Raw genomic sequence first — 19,790 nt, 5'->3', positions numbered from 1 at the left:
TTTCCTTATGGTAACATTATTCGGTCCTCATTTCTATCATTGCAGGTAATTTCGGGTGAGAAAATGACATAGCCTGAAAGGAATCAGCGGATTCTTCATTCCCATGACACACTTATTCTCCTGATTGCAAAATGTAATGTGAATCTTCAGTGACCAGGGGAATGACATTTCACCTCGCAACACAACATCTCTGAGGTCTGCTTTGCTGCAGCACTGGATCTCCACCTCTACACTTACTTTATGTCACACAGTGACCTCAGAATGGAAGGAAACAGCCCGGGAACATTCACTTGTAATGGCTCACTGAGGCTCATAACAATCTCTCCCCTTTGTTTAAAAATATTTTTAAGCATCCAATACATTTTGGTCGGTGAATTCTTTTCCAAAATGCCTAATAGCCATAATTTTACAAGAAGGCCTTTCCTCACAAGATGTTGGTAATATTGTTTCTCTCCAAGTAATTATACACCCGAACACTGCAGAATGTGTGAAATAAACTCCCATGCTATTCCTTAGTCCACTATTAGCAAAATATTGCCAAATACATAATCATGCTGGAAAAATGCATCCTCTTATTAATACTCAAAACATCCCAGGGATCAAGCCTACCTTGTCATCCACCTCTCACAACAGACAGATCAAGTATTCAATTTTACTGAAATGCTATTCAAAAGAATATGGAAGTAGTTCATCCTAGGTTGGGTTATTTAAAACAGATTTTTTTCCCAGAAGAATCTGTGAATAAAATTGATCATTGCCTAGAATTTGAGCACATAAAATGGTTGTTTCATAAAGCCAGCGTGCCCAATCTTCCCCTTGAAGAGCCTACAGACACACTTCACATGGTATTGCCAGTAAAACAGCGCATAAGAATCTGTGTTAAAACATGTGACTGCCTAATTCACAAGCACCAGTTCCAACACTCCAAATGATATTCCCGTTGACTGTGGCCAATCTCCTTTATTGTGGCATTAACCTCCCTGCTTGTCTTTGATATAGATCTAAGTGAAGCTTCAACACATCATCCTTTAAAGCATCAATCTAACCTCCCACTAGCACCCCAGCTTTAAAAGATGATTATGCTTTAAATAAATGGAAAGACCAAAGATATTCAGGGTGGCCAAGCTGAAGTACACGAAGTCAGGAGCAGGACACAGAAAAGGACTTCTGAATGAACAAATCTACAGCTCTTCCACAGGTCTGAATCCTACAGAGAATCCTAAGAAGGTGGCTGAGGTGTGTTGCGCTCTTCCCAACCTAGCATGCCGCGAAAGATTCACCAATTCATTTTTATAAAATACACAAATTAACAAAGCTAAATGAAAAGTAGGAGGAAGGTACAAAAATGTGATCCTCTACAATCCCTTCTTGCCCATAAGATCTCACTAACAAGATGATACTATCACCTACCTGTTCCTTGTTAAAACATGACCTGTGAAATCAACTGGTAAATCTGCTTTTACCTCTTTAAAGTCCCCCCCCCCATCTTCAAGATGCTTGCTTTGCAAATAGAAGCATTTTATGCAAAATGGAACTCTGTGTGGAAATAAAGGCAGTATGGGACTCACCTGAACACTTGAGGGTTCATCCTTACATGCATTAAAATCTATGGATGTCAACAAAGAATCACTTTTCTCACAGCTCTCCTGGCTGATGAGCATGTCCACGTAGTTGGGTTGAGGGAAGATGATGTGGCTCTTCCTCGAGTCCGCAGTGAGGGAGACCTCGTGGGAATAGGTCTGCAGGAAGGCGCGCATCCCATCCACGCCCACAAAGTGTGAGGCAGGCATTCCCGACAACCCACTACCTGAAGCCTGCAGCAGGCGTGACTTGTGCCAGCGTCGCAGCCTGAGTGCTAGCAACACAATAACAAAGGCCAGGAAGACACAGGAGACTGTAGCCACTGCCACCACCAGGTAGAGTGTAAGGCCCGAATCATCAGAATCAGCTGTAGTCTTGATGCTGTCCAGGTCAGCCAGGACGTTGGGGATGCTGTCGGCCACAGCCACCGTGAGTGTGACGGTGGCCGAAAGAGGGGGCTGGCCATGGTCCTGGACGGCCACCACGAGGCTCTGCTTGAGCGCGTCTCTGTCCAGCAGGCCGCGCGCCGTGCGCACCTCGCCCGTGTGCAGCCCCACGGCAAACAGCCCCGGCTCGCTGGCCTTGAGCAGGCGGTAGGACAGCCAGGCGTTCTGGCCCGAGTCTCTGTCCACTGCCACCACCTTGGTGACCAGGTATCCAGGCTCTACAGAACGTGGTGCCAGCTCCATGCCAGTGGATCCATCAATAGGGAGGGTGGGGTACAGGATCTCAGGTGCATTGTCATTCTGGTCCAGAACAAATAGATTCAGTGACACATTACTGCTGAGAGGTGGGTCCCCACTGTCACGTGCACTCACTCTCAGTTGCAGGTTTTGAAACTGCTCATAGTCAAAGGAACGCAGTGCATACAGGACCCCAGTGTCCGAGTTGATGGAGATGTAGGAGGACACTGGCACTCCCTGGATGATGTCGTCGGCCAGAGAATAAGTGACCTGGGCGTTCTGGTCACTGTCCGGGTCCTGTGCGGTCACTGAGAAGATGGAAGAGCCTCTGGGGTTGTTCTCAGGAATATAGATGGAGTAAGAGGAATGGGGGAAGGTGGGTGGGTTGTCATTGGTGTCGGCCACATGAATGGAGATGTGAGTTTCTGTGGACAGTGGAGGGGTTCCACCATCTGTGGCTTTCAGGGTAACATTATACACTGAGAACTTCTCCCGATCCAGGTTTTCCGCTGTCACCAATCTGTAATACTTATCTATGGACTTTTCTAATTTAAAAGGCAGGTTTTCTGGAATAGTGCAGGTCACCTCCCCATTTTCCCCGGAATCTCTGTCTTGCAGGTAGAAAAGAGCGATTACTGTGCCGAGAGGCGTGTCTTCAGGGACTGAGCTGCTTACAGAGGTTACAGTCACTTCTGGAGCATTGTCATTCACATCTAAAACTGTGACCAGGACTTTGGCCTTTCCCAGGCTCCCAGGACCATCCTGAGCCTGAACTTCCATCTCATAGAAGCTGGCTTCTTCATAATCCAGGCCTTCCAGAGTGGATAACTCTCCCGTCAGGGAATTCAGATGGAATAGCTGTAGGCGGTTGGGAGTTATTTTCCGAAAAGAATATGTCACTTCCCCATTGACTCCCTCATCCAGGTCAATAGCATTTATCGTGAGGAGCCTCGTGCCCGCCGGCACGTTCTCAGGAACAGTCACTTGGTACTGAGGCAGAGAGAAGACTGGGCTGTGATCATTCACATCCACCACCGTCACCCGGATGTGGGCGGTGCCGGAGAGGGGCGGGTCCCCACCGTCAGAGGCAGTGAGAACCAGGTGGTGAAAGGCCTTTTCTTCCCGGTCCAGCACCTGCTCCAGCACCAGTTCTGGGTACTTGATTCCATCCTCTCCACTTTGCACAACCAAGGAGAAGTGGCGATTGGGGCTGAGCTGGTATCTCTGCAGGGAGTTGGTGCCCACATCTGGATCCGCAGCCTCGCTTAGCGGAAACCGCACCCCAGGAGCCGTGTTCTCCATTATTTTTACGTTTATTTCTTCTGTTAAGAATCTAGGAGCGTTGTCATTAACATCTATGATTTCCACTTCTATAGGGTAGAGATTCATTTTCTCTTCCATCAAGACGTTAAAGCTCACCAGGCACGGCGCGCTCTGAGCGCAGAGCTCCTCCCGGTCTATCCTGCCCGCGGTGACCAAGCCGCCGCTGCGCGCGTTCAAAGCGAAAAGGGGCGCCCTACCTCGCCAGACGATGCGGACTCCGCGCTCCGCCAGCTCCCGCGGTTCCAGCCCCAGGTCCTTGGCGATGTTGCCCACAAAAGACCCTTTGTCTGTTTCTTCCAACACGGAGTAGACAATCTGTCCCGCCCAGGCTTCCCACCAGGTCCCCAGGAGAAAGGAGAGCAGGACAAATCCCCTGCAGTCACCGCTCTGTCGCGCCGCCATTGTCCTGCTGACCTCGCGTGGACACCGAGCTTTCTCCGAATGTGCTTCTAAGCGCAGGTGTGTCCGCGTGGACCCCTCTGCGTCCGGAAAGGAAACCAGAATCCAGCAAGCAGAGGCTTGCTTGAGTTTGGTGCCGATAGGAAGAGAGCTTGTTTCAATCTGTGCTTTCTCTGTGCTGTGAAACTCGGAGACCCTGCGGGATCGCTCGCTCCATTTTCCCGACTGGTGAACAGCGGCGCTCAGAGTCCTTACTAAGTTACTGCACCATGCTGAAGAAAAATAGATTGCGCGGACGACCGTTTTATTCTTCAAAATTTCCTTGTTTACTTAGATTTCTTCACGCCAGATATTTCTGATACAGTCTAAAAATCCACTTGAAGACACTGAATTATTTCAGTTGTGTTCATGGGTGGGTGTTTGATAATTCTAGATAATTTTTAAAAATTTCTGCTTCACATTGCAACTCGAAGTCTCCTTTCTTCTCTTTTGGGTACTGACTCACACATTATCACACATGGAGAAGAACCAACCATTTCAGCTAACAGGGTAAATTGCGTGTGTCTCTGAATAATATATATGTATTATTTAAAAACTCATTTTCCTACAAACTTTTTGAAGCCTCTTTGAATATTTAGAAAGTAAATTCGTTATCTTTAGTATTCAACTTATCTAAGTTATTCCACAACATAAAACTAAGTATGAATCTCTACCAGACAACCAAGATATGCTTAATAAAATAAAATATAAACTCGAATTATCAAATAGAAATAATTTTATAGTTTCAGAGGGACTACATTATTATTGATTGATTTTTGTTGGGAAGAATACCAACCTCCATTTATTGACTTGCATTTCTAAAAATTCTGTCAAATTTCTATTTCATTTCCCAGGCACTGAATTAATTCTTTTCTCCCATTTCTTTATGAACATTTTTCTACTGAAGAGCCACTTGTTTGGAGTTCAGTTTAGTTCATTCCCAGGTGAAGATGTAGATATTTTCCAAGGGTTCTCTCAGATGTTGCTTCTTACCCTTTGGCAACTGTCACTTCGACAGAAGTTTGACCAGAAATGGATGGTTTATGCAAATGATAAAATAGCCCAATAACTTATTACATGTTTTTTTCTGATGCGTCAAAATTCAGTATTTTCTTAAAACCTCAGAAGACTATCTTAGTGTTAATGATCTGTATGGTGGGTAGATCAGAGAGTTTCATTTAATGAAAACTTAGCAAATTCTGTAATTGCCAGGATGTTAAACAGTTGATCAGTCCACATGTATGAACTACTTTCGTGAGAGTAGAATCCAATAGTTTTTTCTATTAGTGAAAATTTTTTAATGAAATAGTCCACAGGTCACTCAGAAAAGAGAATAAAATAAAATAGCCTACTGTCCGTGAATCTCAGTGAGTACTGCCTATAACAATGAGTGTTTAAGATGCGGCTTCAATGACCAAAAATTGGTGATACAGTAAAACAACATTCCTACTGTCTGAGTGCATAAAACAAACAATCATATTTGTACAAGAAACCATTGTATTCACATGGCTAATACCAAAGATTCAAGTTCTTTAAAATTGTAATTTACTACTAAATTCTGGATTAAAATTATCAAAGAATTATATCACAAATGTTCAAACAAATTAGATTTGAATATGTAGATTGGTGGACTCTCTTGTTAGGAATAAATGGTTGGAAACTTGAAATAAGTAATTCTACAATAATTGCTGAAGTACAAATATCACAACATTGGATTAGAGAAAAATGTAGTAGGGTCCTGGTGGCCACTGAGGCTCTCTGAACTTTGCAGTGTTAGCCAAGGATGAAAAAAGGAGAGACACTGGAAAGCCAACAAAGGCCAATAAAACCCCGTGAAAAAGCCTGAGTTGAAGCCCCAAATAATTAGCTTAAAGTCTAAATTTGAGACAAGCTCAACAACCTAGTTTTCTTTGGCAAAGCCACTTCTGATAAACTCTGTAAGGAGGTTATAACCCTAGCCATGGTATCTGAGAAACTAAAGATTTGCTCCTCCCTGGACTTCAAGAACTTATCAAACTGGTTTCAAATCACAATCAAGGAATTCACACCAGAGATACCGAGGGTGAAGATGCCCAGTGGCTGATGAAGGAACAAGTCCAACCAACTGTACACTTGAACAGACAACTTATTAAATAGAAAAAAGAAAAGACAAGTATTACTCTTATCACCTTATTTTAAAAACATCAATTAAATGTTATCTTTATGAAGACTGACAAAGACTACAAAGAAGTTCTCACTCATTTTCAAGATATCACCTGAATTAAATTTTTTTCTCTCTTGTGCATAATGAATTTAAATACACTAGTGGCTAACACTCTACTTTCAAGTCAAGGACTCAAACTTGATTGCAAAAGAAATGCTGACTGTAATTTTAAAAACTCATCAAATCACATGACCCCTGTGTTCCGTTAATTCTAAGGCTGGGCCTGGCCTGTGGCTCACTTGGCTAATCCTCTGCCTGCGGTGCTGGCATCCCATATGGGCACCAGTTGCTCCTCTTCCAGTCCAGCTCTCTGCTGTGGCCCGGGAGGGCAGTTGGAGGATGGGCCAAACCCTTGGGCCCCTGCACCTGCATAGGAGACCAGGAGGAAGTGCCTGGCTCCTGGCTTCAGATCGGCACAGCGCCAGATATAGCGGCCATTTGGGGAGTGAACCAACAGAAAGAAGATCTCTCTCTCTCTCTTCTCTCTCTCTCACTGTCTGTAACTCTACCTGTCAAATAAATAAAAATCTTTTAAAAAAATTCTAAGGCCATGAACCTACTTCAAAAGAGTGCCAATAACAGGGTCTCCTACCTCCTTAGAATGCACTTCCTATTAGAACAACTTTGACAACAAAAAACTGCTCTTTTCTGAAACAGGCATTTAGTCTATCAGTTAAGATTCCTGTCTACCTCATTGGCATGTCTGGGTATGATTCCTGACTCCAGCTTCAGACACCAGGTTCCTGCTAATGTAGACAATGGAAGGCATCAATGATGCCTCAAGTAATTGGATTCCTGCCACCCACGTGGGAGACCTGGATTAAGTTCCAGGCCAGGGAGTGAACACTAGAAGATGAAAGCTCCCCGTCCCTAACTGATTAATTAAAATTTCACTCTTTTCTACTCAACCAAATCATAATTTAATTTGTACCTCTAGGGCATAATTAATGAGATAAATCATTCTTCTAAATGATAACCCTGGGGGAGGTATTTGGCACAGCAGGTTAAATCACTGCTTGGGATGCCCACAGGTCATACTGGAGTGCCAGTTTGAAACCTGGCTGCTCTTCTGCAGATCCAGCTCCCTGCTGATGCACCTTGGAAGCAGCAGATGAAGGCTCAAGAACTTGAGTCCCTGCCACTCACTTGGGAGAGTAAGATGGAATTCTTGGCTTCTGGCTCCAGCCTGGCCTACCTCTGGCTGTTGCAGCCTCTTGTGGAGTGAATCATCAGATGGAAGAGAGATCTCCCTCTTTCTCTGTCAGATAAATAATTCCTTAAAAAATGATAACCCCTTCCCCTTCACTATTTGAATAAGGAGTTCCTATATGATACAAACTTTATTTTCTTTGGGTTGACAATGCCAAATTAAGGGCAGGTAGTTGAACTACAGGTTGCAACTTGGGACTCCTGGATCCCACATCACAGTGCCTGGGGTTGACACCTGGCTCTGCTCCAGACTCCAGCTTTCTGCTAATTCATAACCCAGGAGGCAGTAGGTAATGGCTCAAGTAGTGAGGTTCCTGCTACCTATGTGGGAGAACTGGATAGAGTTCCCGGCTTCCAACTTTAGCCTGGCCTGTTCCTGGCCATTGTGGGAATTGGGAGAGTGAGCAGATAGTAGATCTCTCTCTTTCTCTCTCTCTCTTTCCCCAAATAAACAAAAAATTTAACTCTATAAAAGGGATAAATCATTTCAACTTTTATTTGAATTCTATTGATCCTTCATTCTTGAATATATCATTCAAGTCTGTTTTTAGAGACATTTCCTAAAAATGGACACTACTGAAAACATGTTATACATCATTTTCACTTCTAAATACTATTAAGTATATAATATGCATGAGCAAATATAGCAGGACACAGCACCAGGTGTCCATTTAGTAATCCAATAATTATAACAATGCTGATTACAAATATTTGTTCACCATACTGCTTTAGTATTTAAAATAAGTTTCATAAAATTATTTTCTCAGAATTTGTGTGAGGTAGATAAGTTAATTAGTTAACTATTTGCACAAGGTAGATAGTTTATTTATTTTTATTTATTTGAAGCATCTGCTGACTTATTTCCCAACACAAAAGCTGGGACTGGGCCAAGCTGAAGCCAGGAACAAACATCCTGGATAACATCTCAAATGTTACACCAAAAACCAGCCCCAAGGTAAGTTTTTTTACTTAAATTTTTAATTAAAAATTTTCAATTTTAATTTAAAATCAGAAGTTGTGACTAGCCCATCTGAACGACAGTTCTAGGAATATTATTCATGTATTTTTAACACCAAATGTTGAGTATTTCCTCCTCCAGGTATTACTGATGTTTATCTTTAAAAAAAAAGGAAACTTGGAGAGGGCAGACTTGTGGTTCAGCAGATTGAGACATTCCATGTCGGATGGCCTGGGATTGAGTCCTGCCTCCACTTCCATTCCTGCTTCCAACTAATGTGAATCCTGTGAGGCAGTTTGGGATGAATTAAGTATTTGAGTGCCTGCCACCTAAATAGGAGAACTGGATGGAGTTCCTGGCTCCTGGCTTCAGACTTTAGCTCTCACTACTGGGGAAATTTGGGGAGAGAACCAATGAATACCTTTGAAACAAACAAACAAACAAACAATCAGTAACTAAGTATTAAAGGTGAAAAATATCTTTCATGAATCTACCTTGTTTAGAAAACATTAACAATTGGGGCCAGCACTGTGGTGTAGTAGGTTAAGCCCCCGCTATGTCGGCACCCCATGTGGGTGCTGGTTGGAGTCCCAGTTTCTTCATTTTCAATCCAGCTCCCTCTAATGACCTGGGAAAGCAGTGGAAGTCTGCACTCATGTGGGAGACCTGGAAGAAGCTCCTGGCTCCTGGCTTTGGATCGGCCCAGCTCCAGCCATTGCAGCCATTTGGGGAGTGAACCAGCAGATGGAAGACCTTTCTTTCTATAACTCTGTCTCTCAAATAAATAAACTCTCCCTCCCTCTGTCTGTAACCCTGCCTCTCAAATAAATAAATGTCTTAAGAAAGAAAACTAACAATTATTTAACAACATTGAGAAAAAAGTCAGTCTTATTTAAGAGGCTACAATTCAGTTTCTTTCCCTGACATTACAAAAAGTGGCTCTAACAAATGTCTCGTGATTGGGAAAAGATGAGATGTATGAAATCCAAGAAACAGTTTGCCCACAAGAGAAAGGAGGAGAGGCTCACACTGTGGTGCAGTAGGCTGGGCTGTTGCTTGCAATGACAGCTTCCCATATGAAAGTACCAGTTAATGGCTGGCTTCCTCGCTGGCAATCCAGCTTCCTGCTAATGCCCCTGGGGAGAACAGCACATGATGACCCAGGCACTTGGGCCCCTGTCACCTATATGGGAGACCCAGAAAGAGTTCTGGGCTATTGGCTTTAGCTTGGCCATTGCAGACATTTGTGGAGTAAATCAGCAGATGGAGATTCCCCCCACCCCAGCCAGTCACTTTGCCTTTCAAATCAACAAGTACTTTAAAAAAGAGAAAGGTAAAGAAGATCTAGGGTTTTATGAAACATGAGAAAACCTAGATTTAAAATTGTGTGATTTACTGCAAAAGACAAGGAACTGATCAAAGAGAATTTTAACATTCTGTTGGAAAAGCCATGAAAAACATTAATCTCACCTGAATAAAGGAGTCTTCCTCTTTACAAAAACCTGAATCTGGCTGTATTAAAAGAGGCTCGCTTTTCCCACAGCTCCCCTGGCTGAGGAGCGTGTCCGCGTAGTTGGGCTGCGGGAAGATCACGTGGCTGCTCCGCGAGTCCGCCGTGAGGGACACCTCGTGGGAATAGGTCTGCAGGAAGGCCCGCACCCCGTCCACGCCCACAAAGTGCGAGGCCGGCACGCCCGCCAGCCCGCCACAGCCCGACGCCCGCAGCAGGCGAGAGCTGTGCCAGCGCCGCAGCCTGAGCGCCAGCAGCACGATGACGAAGGCCAGGAAGACGCAGGACACCGCGGCCACCGCCACCACCAGGTACAGCGTGAGGTCCGACTCGTCCGCACTGGCGGAAGGCTTGAGGCTGCCCAGGTCCGCCAGCACGTCGGGGATGCTGTCGGCCACGGCCACGGTGAGCGTGACGGTGGCCGAGAGCGGAGGCTGGCCGTGGTCCTGGACGGCCACCACGAGGCTCTGCTTGAGCGCGTCTCTGTCCAGCAGGCCGCGCGCCGTGCGCACCTCGCCCGTGTGCAGCCCCACGGCGAACAGCCCTGGCTCGCTGGCCTTGAGCAGGCGGTAGGACAGCCAGGCGTTCTGGCCCGAGTCTCTGTCCACTGCCACCACCTTGGTCACCAGGTATCCGGGCTCTGCTGCGCGGGGCGCCAGCTCCACGCCTGTGGAGCCGTCGGTGGGGAGGGTGGGGTACAGGATCTCGGGGGCGTTGTCGTTCTGGTCCACCACGAACAGGGTCAGCGACACGTTGCTGCTGAGTGGCGGGTCCCCGCTGTCGCTGGCTGTCACCCACAGCTGCAGGTCTCGAAACTGCTCATAGTCAAAAGAGCGCAGTGCATAGAGGACCCCAGTGTCCGAGTTGATGGAGATGTAGGAGGACAGGGGCGCCCCCTGGAGGGTACCTTCAGCCAAGGAGTAGGCCACTCGGGCATTCTCCTCGCTGTCAGGGTCGAACGCATTCACTGAGAAGATGGAGGCGCCCCTGGGGTTGTTCTCAGGGAGGTAGACAGAGTAGGAGGATTGGGGGAAAGTGGGCGGGTTGTCGTTGGTATCTGCCACCTTTAGGGAGATGAGCGTTTCTGTAGACAGTGGCGGTGCTCCTTTGTCTGTGGCTGTCACAGTGATGTTGTACAAGGACACCTGTTCCCGGTCGAGAACAGCATTAGTCACTAATCGATAATAATTGTCTACTGATTTTTCCAATTCGAACGGGAGGCTTCTGGAAATGGAGCACGTTACCAGGCCGTTCACGCCAGAGTCTCGGTCGTAAGCTTGAAAAAGAGCAATGACCGTCCCCACAGGGGCACTTTCTGCCACCGTTCTGCTGCCGGACGTAATGACCACTTCGGGTGCATTATCATTCACGTCCAAGACAGTAATGGCCACTTTGGCTCTGCCTCTGAGACCCGGCCCGTCCCGGGCTTCCACATCCAGCTCATAAAAGCTCACGTCCTCATAGTCCAGGTTTGCAGAGGTAGAGATTTCTCCAGTCAGAGCATCCAAGCGGAAAAGCCGTGAGATCTTCTCTGTGATCTTCGCGAAGGAGTAGCTTACTTGCGCATGGGCTCCTTCGTCTCTGTCTGTGGCATTCACCGACAACACCGGCGAACCTACCGGCAGATTTTCAGGCACGCTCGCTCGGTAAACAGACTGAGTAAAGACAGGAGCGTTGTCATTCGCGTCGAGGACAGTTACCAGGATTCGGGCCACACCTGAGCGGACAGGGTCGCCACCGTCCGTGGCCGTGAGGACCAGGCGGTGAACGGCTTCTCCCTCGCGGTCCAGGGCGCGCTCCAGCACCAGCTCCGGGTACACGGGCCCGTGGGCTTCGCTTTGCACGTCCACGGAGAAGTGACTATTGTCGCTGAGCTGCAAGCCCTGGAGAGCGTTCATCCCCACATCAGGGTCAAAGACCTCCATCAGTGGGAAATGAGAGGATGGAGCCGCGTTTTCGTTTATTTTCACTTCGAATTCTTCCCTTAAGAATCGGGGTGCATTGTCATTAATGTCCACGATTTCCACTTCCACGGGATAAAGATTCAGTTTATCCTCGACAAGGACGTTAAAGCTCACCAGGCACGGCGCGCTCTGAGCGCAGAGCTCCTCCCGGTCTATCCTGCCCGCCGTGACCAAGCCGCCGCTGCGCGCGTTCAGAGCAAACAGCTGCGCCCTACCTCGGGACACGATGCGGACTCCGCGCTCCGCCAGCTCCCGCGGTTCCAGCCCCAGGTCCTGGGCGATGTTGCCCACAAAGGAGCCTTTGTCCAGCTCCTCGGGAATAGAGTAGCGGATCTGCCCAGCTCTGGCTCCCCGCAGCGCCTGCAGGAGCGTGAAGAGCAGGAGCAGCTCTCCGCGGTGCCGGCGCCCCCGCAGAGCCGCCATTACTGGCTCCTTAGGGATTTCCCTGGGATTCTCAGCGGGAAGAACAGATCCGCATGCCGTTTGCTCCCCTCAACATTCGAAGTGAAGCTCCTTAAACAAGCGGAGACCAGATGCGAACCGTTTCAAGTCAAAATGTCTGCGCGGCTTTCCTGGCGGTTGGAGGATATAACGCGAGTTCCCGAGGATTATTTTTTCTTTTGCCCGAGTTGGTGAACAGCGACGCTTAGAGTCCTAACATGGTACTGCACCACTTTGCGAAACTATCACTCAGGATTTTGCTTCTGTTAAATCTGTAGGGATGACATTCAGATTTCTCTCCCCCCAAAAGCGAAGTATTTGAAAAAATAAAAGATATTTCAAATAATCTTACATGAGTGGGGCTTACCACTCATTGTTTTGAAAATAATACCCAAGGATCTTGGAAAACAAAAATATTACTTTTTTTTCCGGTAAATCTTGAATTATCACTCCACCATCATTTACCTTTCAATAAGAGTATCTAAAACCACAAACACATTTTGACCCAAGCGATTATAGCACCAGCCATAGCAGTTAACAATTTTTAGATGCTATTATCTGTTTTTAATCAACAGATAAATTAAGGACTGCCTTGATGTGGGAAAAAATCTGTATACACTTCCTAAATTATTTATCCTCATGATTAGGAAGGTATTTACACACACACACACACACACACACACACACAGAATCTTCTATTCACTGGTTCACTTCCCAAATGTCCACAGTAGCTAGGGCTGGCCCAGGCCAAAGCCAGGAGCTGTCAGATCATTCTGGATCTGCCACATGGGTAACAGGGATCCAAGTACTGGAGCCATCACCTGCTGACTCTCAGAGTGTGCATTAGCAGGAAGCTGGAATTGAGAATGGAGCCAGGATTCAAACCCTGGCGGTCTGATAAGGGTTGCAGGAGTTATAAACAGTGTTTTAACTACTATGCCAAAAGCTCCAGTGTATACGTTTAAGCATATGCAAAGAAAGTGAAGATATATTAATTTTTAAAAAACATTTACTGTATATATTATATAATATATAATGCATATCTATAAAATATATATGCATTTCAATACACTTTACGATTCGCTGCACTGAAATTATGAAAACCATGTAATTGCTTAGATTTGTATTTGATTCAAGAGACATTAAATATTAAAGATATTGCTGATTACATTGTTGTGGGAGTAATAAAAAGTCCAAGATCACCACAAGAATATGTATGAAAGAACAACTGCTTCACAGATAAGACCACAAAGAATTTCCCAGTTCTACACTTTGTGCTGAGATACATCAACACAACACAAGAAATCAGGGCATTTCAAAGTTGTATACTTTCTATCTCGAGATTAATGAATTGAAACTTAATCATGTCGGGAAGGAAAGGTTTGAGGAAACTCACCTGTTGCAAACTGGCTGCGTTAGACGTCATTTTTGGAACGTCATTGCTGCTACTTTCAAACCAAGAAGCTCCATCGCATAGAAGATCCTGCGGTGGAGCATTTTCCGGGTTTATATTAAGAAATTTAAACTCAGTCTTCGAGGAATGCGAGGCAGCACAGAGATTGTAGGAATAGGGCAGAGTCCCCTGGCTGTAGTCGGGGAGAACCACGGGTCCAGATTTGACGCACAGACCGGGCTGGAAGCAGCCCCAGGCGGCGGGGCTGGAGGAGTGTCGCAGGCGCAGGCCGATGGCCAGGATCACCGCGAGCAGGAAGAGCACAGAGATGGCCGCCAAGGCCACCACCAGGTAGAACTGCAGCTCGGCCTGCGCGTCAGACGGGCCGGGGTCGTCACTGAGGTCCGGCAGCGCCTCCTGCAGGCTGTCGGCGAAGACCAGGTGCAGCGTGGCGGTGGCCGAGAGCGGCGGCTGGCCACCGTCGCGCACCGCGACCAGCAGGCGCTGGCGCGCCGCGTCCCTGTCGCCCAAGGCGCGCGCCGTGCGCACCTCGCCCGTGCGCAGCCCCAGGCTGAAGAGCCCGGGCTCGCTGGCCTGCAGCACGTGGTAGGACAGCCAGGCGTTGTGCCCAGAGTCGGCGTCCACCGCCACCACCTTGGTGACCAGGTAGCCGGGCTCGGCGGCGCGCGGCACCGTGTCGAAGAGCGCCGAGCCGTCGGGCCCCAGCGCCGGGTACAGCACCCGCGGCGCGTTGTCGTTGCGGTCGCCCACCAGCACGCGCAGGCTCACGTTGGCGCGCAGCGCGGGCGAGCCCTGGTCGCGGGCCTGCAGCGTCAGCTCCAGGGCGCGCAGCTGCTCGTGGTCGAAGGCGCGCTGCGCGAACACCACGCCATTGTGCGCGCTCACCGACACGTAGGACGACAGCGCGCGCGGCTCCAGGTCGCTGGCCACGATGGAGTAGGACACCTGGCCGTTGGGGCCCAAGTCCGGGTCGGAGGCGCTGACCTGCGCGATGGAGGCTCCCGGGGGGTTGTTCTCGGGCACGTGGACCACGTAGGCGGCCTGGTGGAAAACCGGAGCGTTGTCGTTGACGTCTGAGATGTGCACTGTGACGCTGATGCTGGAGGAGAGGGGCGGCTGGCCCCTGTCGGTGGCCGCGATGGTGACGTTGTACTCCGGGGTCTGCTCCCGGTCCAGGGCTCCATCCGTCACCAACCTGTATGTGTTTTTCGTATCTTGAATTATTTTAAATGGAAACTTTCCTTTGAGTTGGCACACGATTTCCCCATTAAGTCCAGAATCCAGATCGTGTGCTTTGATCAGAGCCACAGCAGTTCCCAGCTCAGCGTCTTCCTGTATAAGTTGGGACTCAGAAGCCAAAGTCATCTCTGGGGCATTGTCGTTGTCATCCAGGACCTCTATTTGTATTTTACAGTAAGCAGCGTGACGGCCGCCGTCCTTGGCTTCCACTCCCATTGTGTAGCTCTCTCTCACTTCGAAGTCCAGTTCTCCAGCTGTGGTGAGCTCCCCCGTCTTACTGTCCAGATGGAACACCTGTCTCACCGCCGTGCCCGCACTGACGAAGGCGTAGGTGATCGCAGCATTGACGCCCTCATCCGGGTCAGTGGCCATCACTCTCAGCACCGAGGAGCCAGCTGGCAGGTTCTCGCGAATACTCGCCTTGTACACGTCCTGGGTGAACGCCGGGGCGTTGTCATTTGCGTCTGCGACAATCACCCTGATGTGGGTGGTGCAGCTTCTGGCCGGCTCGCCCCCGTCCACGGCGGTGAGGACCAGGTGGTGGCGGGACTGCTCCTCCCTGTCCAGGGGTGCTTTCAGCACCAGCTCCGGGTACCCGCTGCCATCTGGGCTCTCCTCCTGGGCCAGAGAGAAGTGTGGGTCGGCGCTGAGGAGGTACCGCTGCCGCGCGTTCGCGCCCACGTCAGAGTCTTGCGCGGATTCCAGCGCGAAGGTGGCTCCAGCCGGCGCCAGCTCGCTGATTTCCAGCTCAGTGATGTTTGCGCTGAAGGTGGGAGGGTTGTCGTTGATGTCCTGGATCAGCACCACGACGTGAAAAAAGTTTAAAGGCTTTTCAGCAACCACTTCGAATTCCAGAACGCATGTCGACTTCTTGCCACAAACCTGCTCTCGGTCTATACGGTCGCTCACAAGTAAATCCCCGGTATCGGGGTTCACGGTCAAGAATTTCTGCTCAGCGCTGACCCGGAGGTTCCGAGCGTGCAAATCCCGTGCGCCGAGCCCCAGGTCCCCGGCAAGGTTCCCCACCAGCGAGCCCCGGGCCAGCTCCTCGGGGATGACGTAGTGGATCCGCTCCGGGCGCGCGACGCAGAACAAAGGCAGCAGGAAGAGAAATCGCATCCAGGCCCGCCCCGCCGGGCCCCAGGGTCTGGAGCCGCTTCCCATCCCCTTTGCCCTTGCCCTTGCCTTTCCGATTTCGGAGAGATGATCCTCGGAGTTCTCGGAGCAGGGGCGACTTCTAGCTTTGCCGTGGCGGTGGGATCTCTGGTGGGAATCTCCGCGGCAGGGAGCCGGCGAGAGCGCGCGCTGTTCTTCCCAGGCAGCCGGCTTCTGGCCGGTCGGCCGCGGCAGACCCGTTGCCCAGCACTAGCCAACAGCGCCACCCCGCGCCTAGGCTGCGGAACTTCAGTAGCGGTGACGACCAGCTCCAAAGGAGAGGGTTAGGAGAAAATTCGGGCATATACTGGTACTGATATTCATTCTTCCCATTTCACCAGGCCTTTTTACATTTTAAGTATTCACTCTGTGTTCATTCTCGCTGTCATTTCCTTGAACTTGAACTTTACCCGTCCAGATATAGTACTTTTGACTCGTCAAAGAGCAGAAATTTGTTCAAGTTGTTTACAGGCATTGTTGTGCTTTTGGTTTTCAAATTGAAGACCAAATAAAATGATGTATAGGCAAGTATATAAATGATAGTGTTGATGATGAAGACATAGCATGAAAATTCTTGAAATATTAGCTTGATGTACAGTTATTCCATTCTATTTTTTCCTAATTTAAAAAAATTATGACTCTTGCTTTCTTATGTTTCATTATCTTCTACCTTTATTATTTTTCCATCAAAAGAAGTGGTGTAATAGGTAAGCAAGAAGACTTATAGTCCTTATGAAATAAAGGTATGGTGCTGGTAAGAAGAGATCTCTTTCCTCTGGTTTCCAAGTGTCCACTTTTAATTGAGTATGGTTAAAAAAACTATTTTACAAATGATATTTCCCATAGTAGCTTACAATGGTCCTAAACTGGGCTGTTTCTTTGCAACTAGCTTAACAACAGTGAGATATCTTGATTTAGGGGGTCAAGTATGGTTTTTATAATTACTCAAGGGGCTACAAGAGGCATGGATAGATGGACTTAATAGGTAACATGCCTCTTCATGAAGTCTTTGGAACCTCCTCCTATATTCTAAGGAAAGTAGTCTATGCTGTCCAATTTCCCTTGATACCCAGGTTACTAAACAATCATCTGAACCTTTCGTTATTGGCACTCTTCCTTTGTCAATAAGCAGTTCAATTTCCATGCTTCTGACAAGTATTTTAAAGTTTTAGCTTCATTTCCAAACTAGAAGATCTTCAAAGAAGGTATCTTTAACCCATACAATATATTGTTATTCTAAAACTTGGCAGGAGTGCAGCAGTGTGAACTCACCTTGTAACAGAAACCATTAAACTGTTCATTGTGTCTAGGATTCTAGTCAGCCACTATGTTTTAATTTATGTTTTAATTTATAAAACATAAAAAATTACTCATTGAAGACTTTGCTACAGAAAATGCCTATGCAAGTGCCTTTCCACCACTGTGTGAACCCTTCAATTTGTAAGAACAAGCTATCTTTTCAGAGTACAAATGAAATTAAAGATGTAAATATTTTCAAAAGTACATGGTAAATATAATGAGAGTGTGTGGGTCAAACATTTTAAAATGTAATATCTGTTGATCATTTGTAGAGGTTTAAATCATGTTTCTATTGTGCAAAGAAGTTAACTCAGGATACCTACCAAAATCTATAACCCTTTTTTTAAAAAACAGTGGAAAAGTTTTCACGTTGCAGTAGAAGATGTCATATAGATTCCCTTGTCACTCATTGGGTACTTTCACTATTCAGTGAATCTACATATTTTGCAGTGATATCAGAATTTCATAGGCATTTTAACGTCCTTTAAATAAATGTTCAAACAATAAAAATGAGGTGGCCATCAGTTTCCAAATGTATCAAAACCCTTCCATCTGGTTGAGTTTTTGAAGCCTCTTATCTCATTAACAATATTCCATTACCATTACCCCCCCTTTGTAATTTGTAGTTGGCACTCAAGGTGTTGAAATTATAAAATTTGATATACTGATAAATATTTGAAAAAAAAAAGTACCTGAAAAACACCGTGAGCAAGTCAGAAGTAGAAAATGAACTGGGTAGTCCTTACATTACACAACACATGTTCCTAGAATTTGAGACCCATAGACCAGTATTTCATTAAGGAAAATCTATTAAGATGATCATACCTCTCAGAAATGAATTTCCAGATTTCAAGCCCTTCTTATATTGAATTGATTTTCCTTTTAAAGGCAGCATTAAGACTCAACACATCTTTCCTTCTCAGCCTTTTTTTTTAAAGAGTCAATTTTTATTTGAAAGGCAGAGTGACAGAAAGAGAGGTAGAGGGAGAGAGAGACACAGACACACAGGAACCTAAGTACTTGGGCCATTGCTTGGGCACAATAGCAGGAAGTTGGATTGGAAGTAGAGTAGTACAGCCGGCGCCGTGGCTCAATAGGCTAATCCTCCACCTTGCGGCGCCGGCACACCGGGTTCTAGTCCCGGTTGGGGCGCCGGATTCTGTCCCAGTTGCCCCTCTTCCAGGCCAGCTCTCTGCTATGGCCAGGGAGTGCAGTGGAGGATGGCCCAGGTGCTTGGGCCCTGCACCCCATGGGAGACCAGGAAAAGCACCTGGCTCCTGGCTCCTGCCAGGATCAGCGCGGTGCGCCGGCTGCAGCGGCGGCCATTGGAGGGTGAACCAACGGCAAAGGAAGACCTTTCTCTCTCTGTCTCTCTCTCTCACTGTCCACTCTGCCTGTCAAAAAAAAAAAAAAAAAAAAAAAAAAAAAGGAAGTAGAGTAGTAGCCAGTACTCCAAACAGCACTCTAACATGGAATGCCTGCATCCCATTCAGTGATTTAACCTGTTTTGCCACAATGCCTGTCCTATGAACTCGTGTTTCAAATACAAATCTTAGATTCTTGTAAAAATGCAGAATTGTACCTACAGTGCTGAAATGCAGCCATTTCAGAAGACACTAATTCTGATGAGTGAAGGACTACCTGTAACTGGAAGATGCCAGATGTGCAACAGATGTTTATTGAGTGTAGCAGAATCTAACTGGAGTCTTTATGTCACAGAATAAAACACAAATTCTAAGGTTCCTTCTCAGAGATTTCTTCTCTCATCAAATACACATATCCAAATCATTACATGACTTAGCCCAAACGTTTCAAATTTTAGAATGCTGCAAATATTATCATCACTATAAATTTAATCTACTTCTCTGATATTTGTTGTGCTGAAGTTTCTGGTACTCTCCTGCTGATTTATGCAAGCATCATATATTATTTCCTGGTGCAAACTTCACACATACTAAAATATTAATCCTGCAAAATGTCCCTTCCAGAGCACATTAAGTAATGGTGTTGAGACAAATTTTCAAAAGAAAACAATGTACTTAACAACTTGATCTAGTAAAACCACTATCCTATTAACAGGATAGCAGTTCCAAAGTTACAAAATCCTTGGATAAAATGGTTGTGTGCCACTTTCTTTTAAGGCATTTTTTACTTAGAGTTAGATTTTCTAAACCACATATTGCATAAAGAAGACATGCAGCCCAAATAGAATTAGGAGACAAATCAAGGAAGCATTGCTTATCAGATAAAATCAAGTTAATAGAGCAAATAGTAATTACTATGTGAATAATTAGCTGATACTGAATGTGGTGGAAAATGATTAATGAAATAAATGAAAAGAAAGTGCTCACCCTTACTGAAAGAGAAAACTGA

General features: G+C 46.8%; 1 protein-coding gene across 11 annotated transcripts in view; it reads right to left on the bottom strand.

Annotated features, from left to right (window-relative positions):
* The window catches only part of LOC100353508 (protocadherin gamma-C4), a 191,400-nt gene that overhangs the window by 124,086 nt on the left and 47,524 nt on the right, over positions 1–19,790 (bottom strand). The window contains exons 1-2 of one of the 11 annotated variants that reach the window (XM_070076236.1): positions 13,707–19,785; positions 4,799–8,816 (exon numbers count right to left, since the gene is read on the bottom strand). The exons of 6 other annotated variants lie outside the window; for them this stretch is intronic. In XM_070076236.1, coding sequence (XP_069932337.1) covers positions 8,781–8,816; positions 13,707–16,127 — 2,457 coding nt within the window. In that variant the 5' untranslated portion in view covers positions 16,128–19,785 and the 3' untranslated portion in view covers positions 4,799–8,780. Of the gene's footprint in view, positions 1–1,568; positions 9,831–9,865; positions 13,684–13,706; positions 19,786–19,790 lie in introns of those variants that run through there. 4 more of the 11 variants (XM_070076238.1, XM_017341128.3, XM_017341124.3 and 1 more) reach the window with 4 other exon arrangements.

Source organism: Oryctolagus cuniculus, chromosome 6, assembly GCF_964237555.1.
Source record: "Oryctolagus cuniculus chromosome 6, mOryCun1.1, whole genome shotgun sequence".
In the NCBI taxonomy this organism is placed as follows: domain Eukaryota; kingdom Metazoa; phylum Chordata; class Mammalia; order Lagomorpha; family Leporidae; genus Oryctolagus; species Oryctolagus cuniculus.
This window is presented reverse-complemented; position numbering and strand designations above follow the sequence as displayed.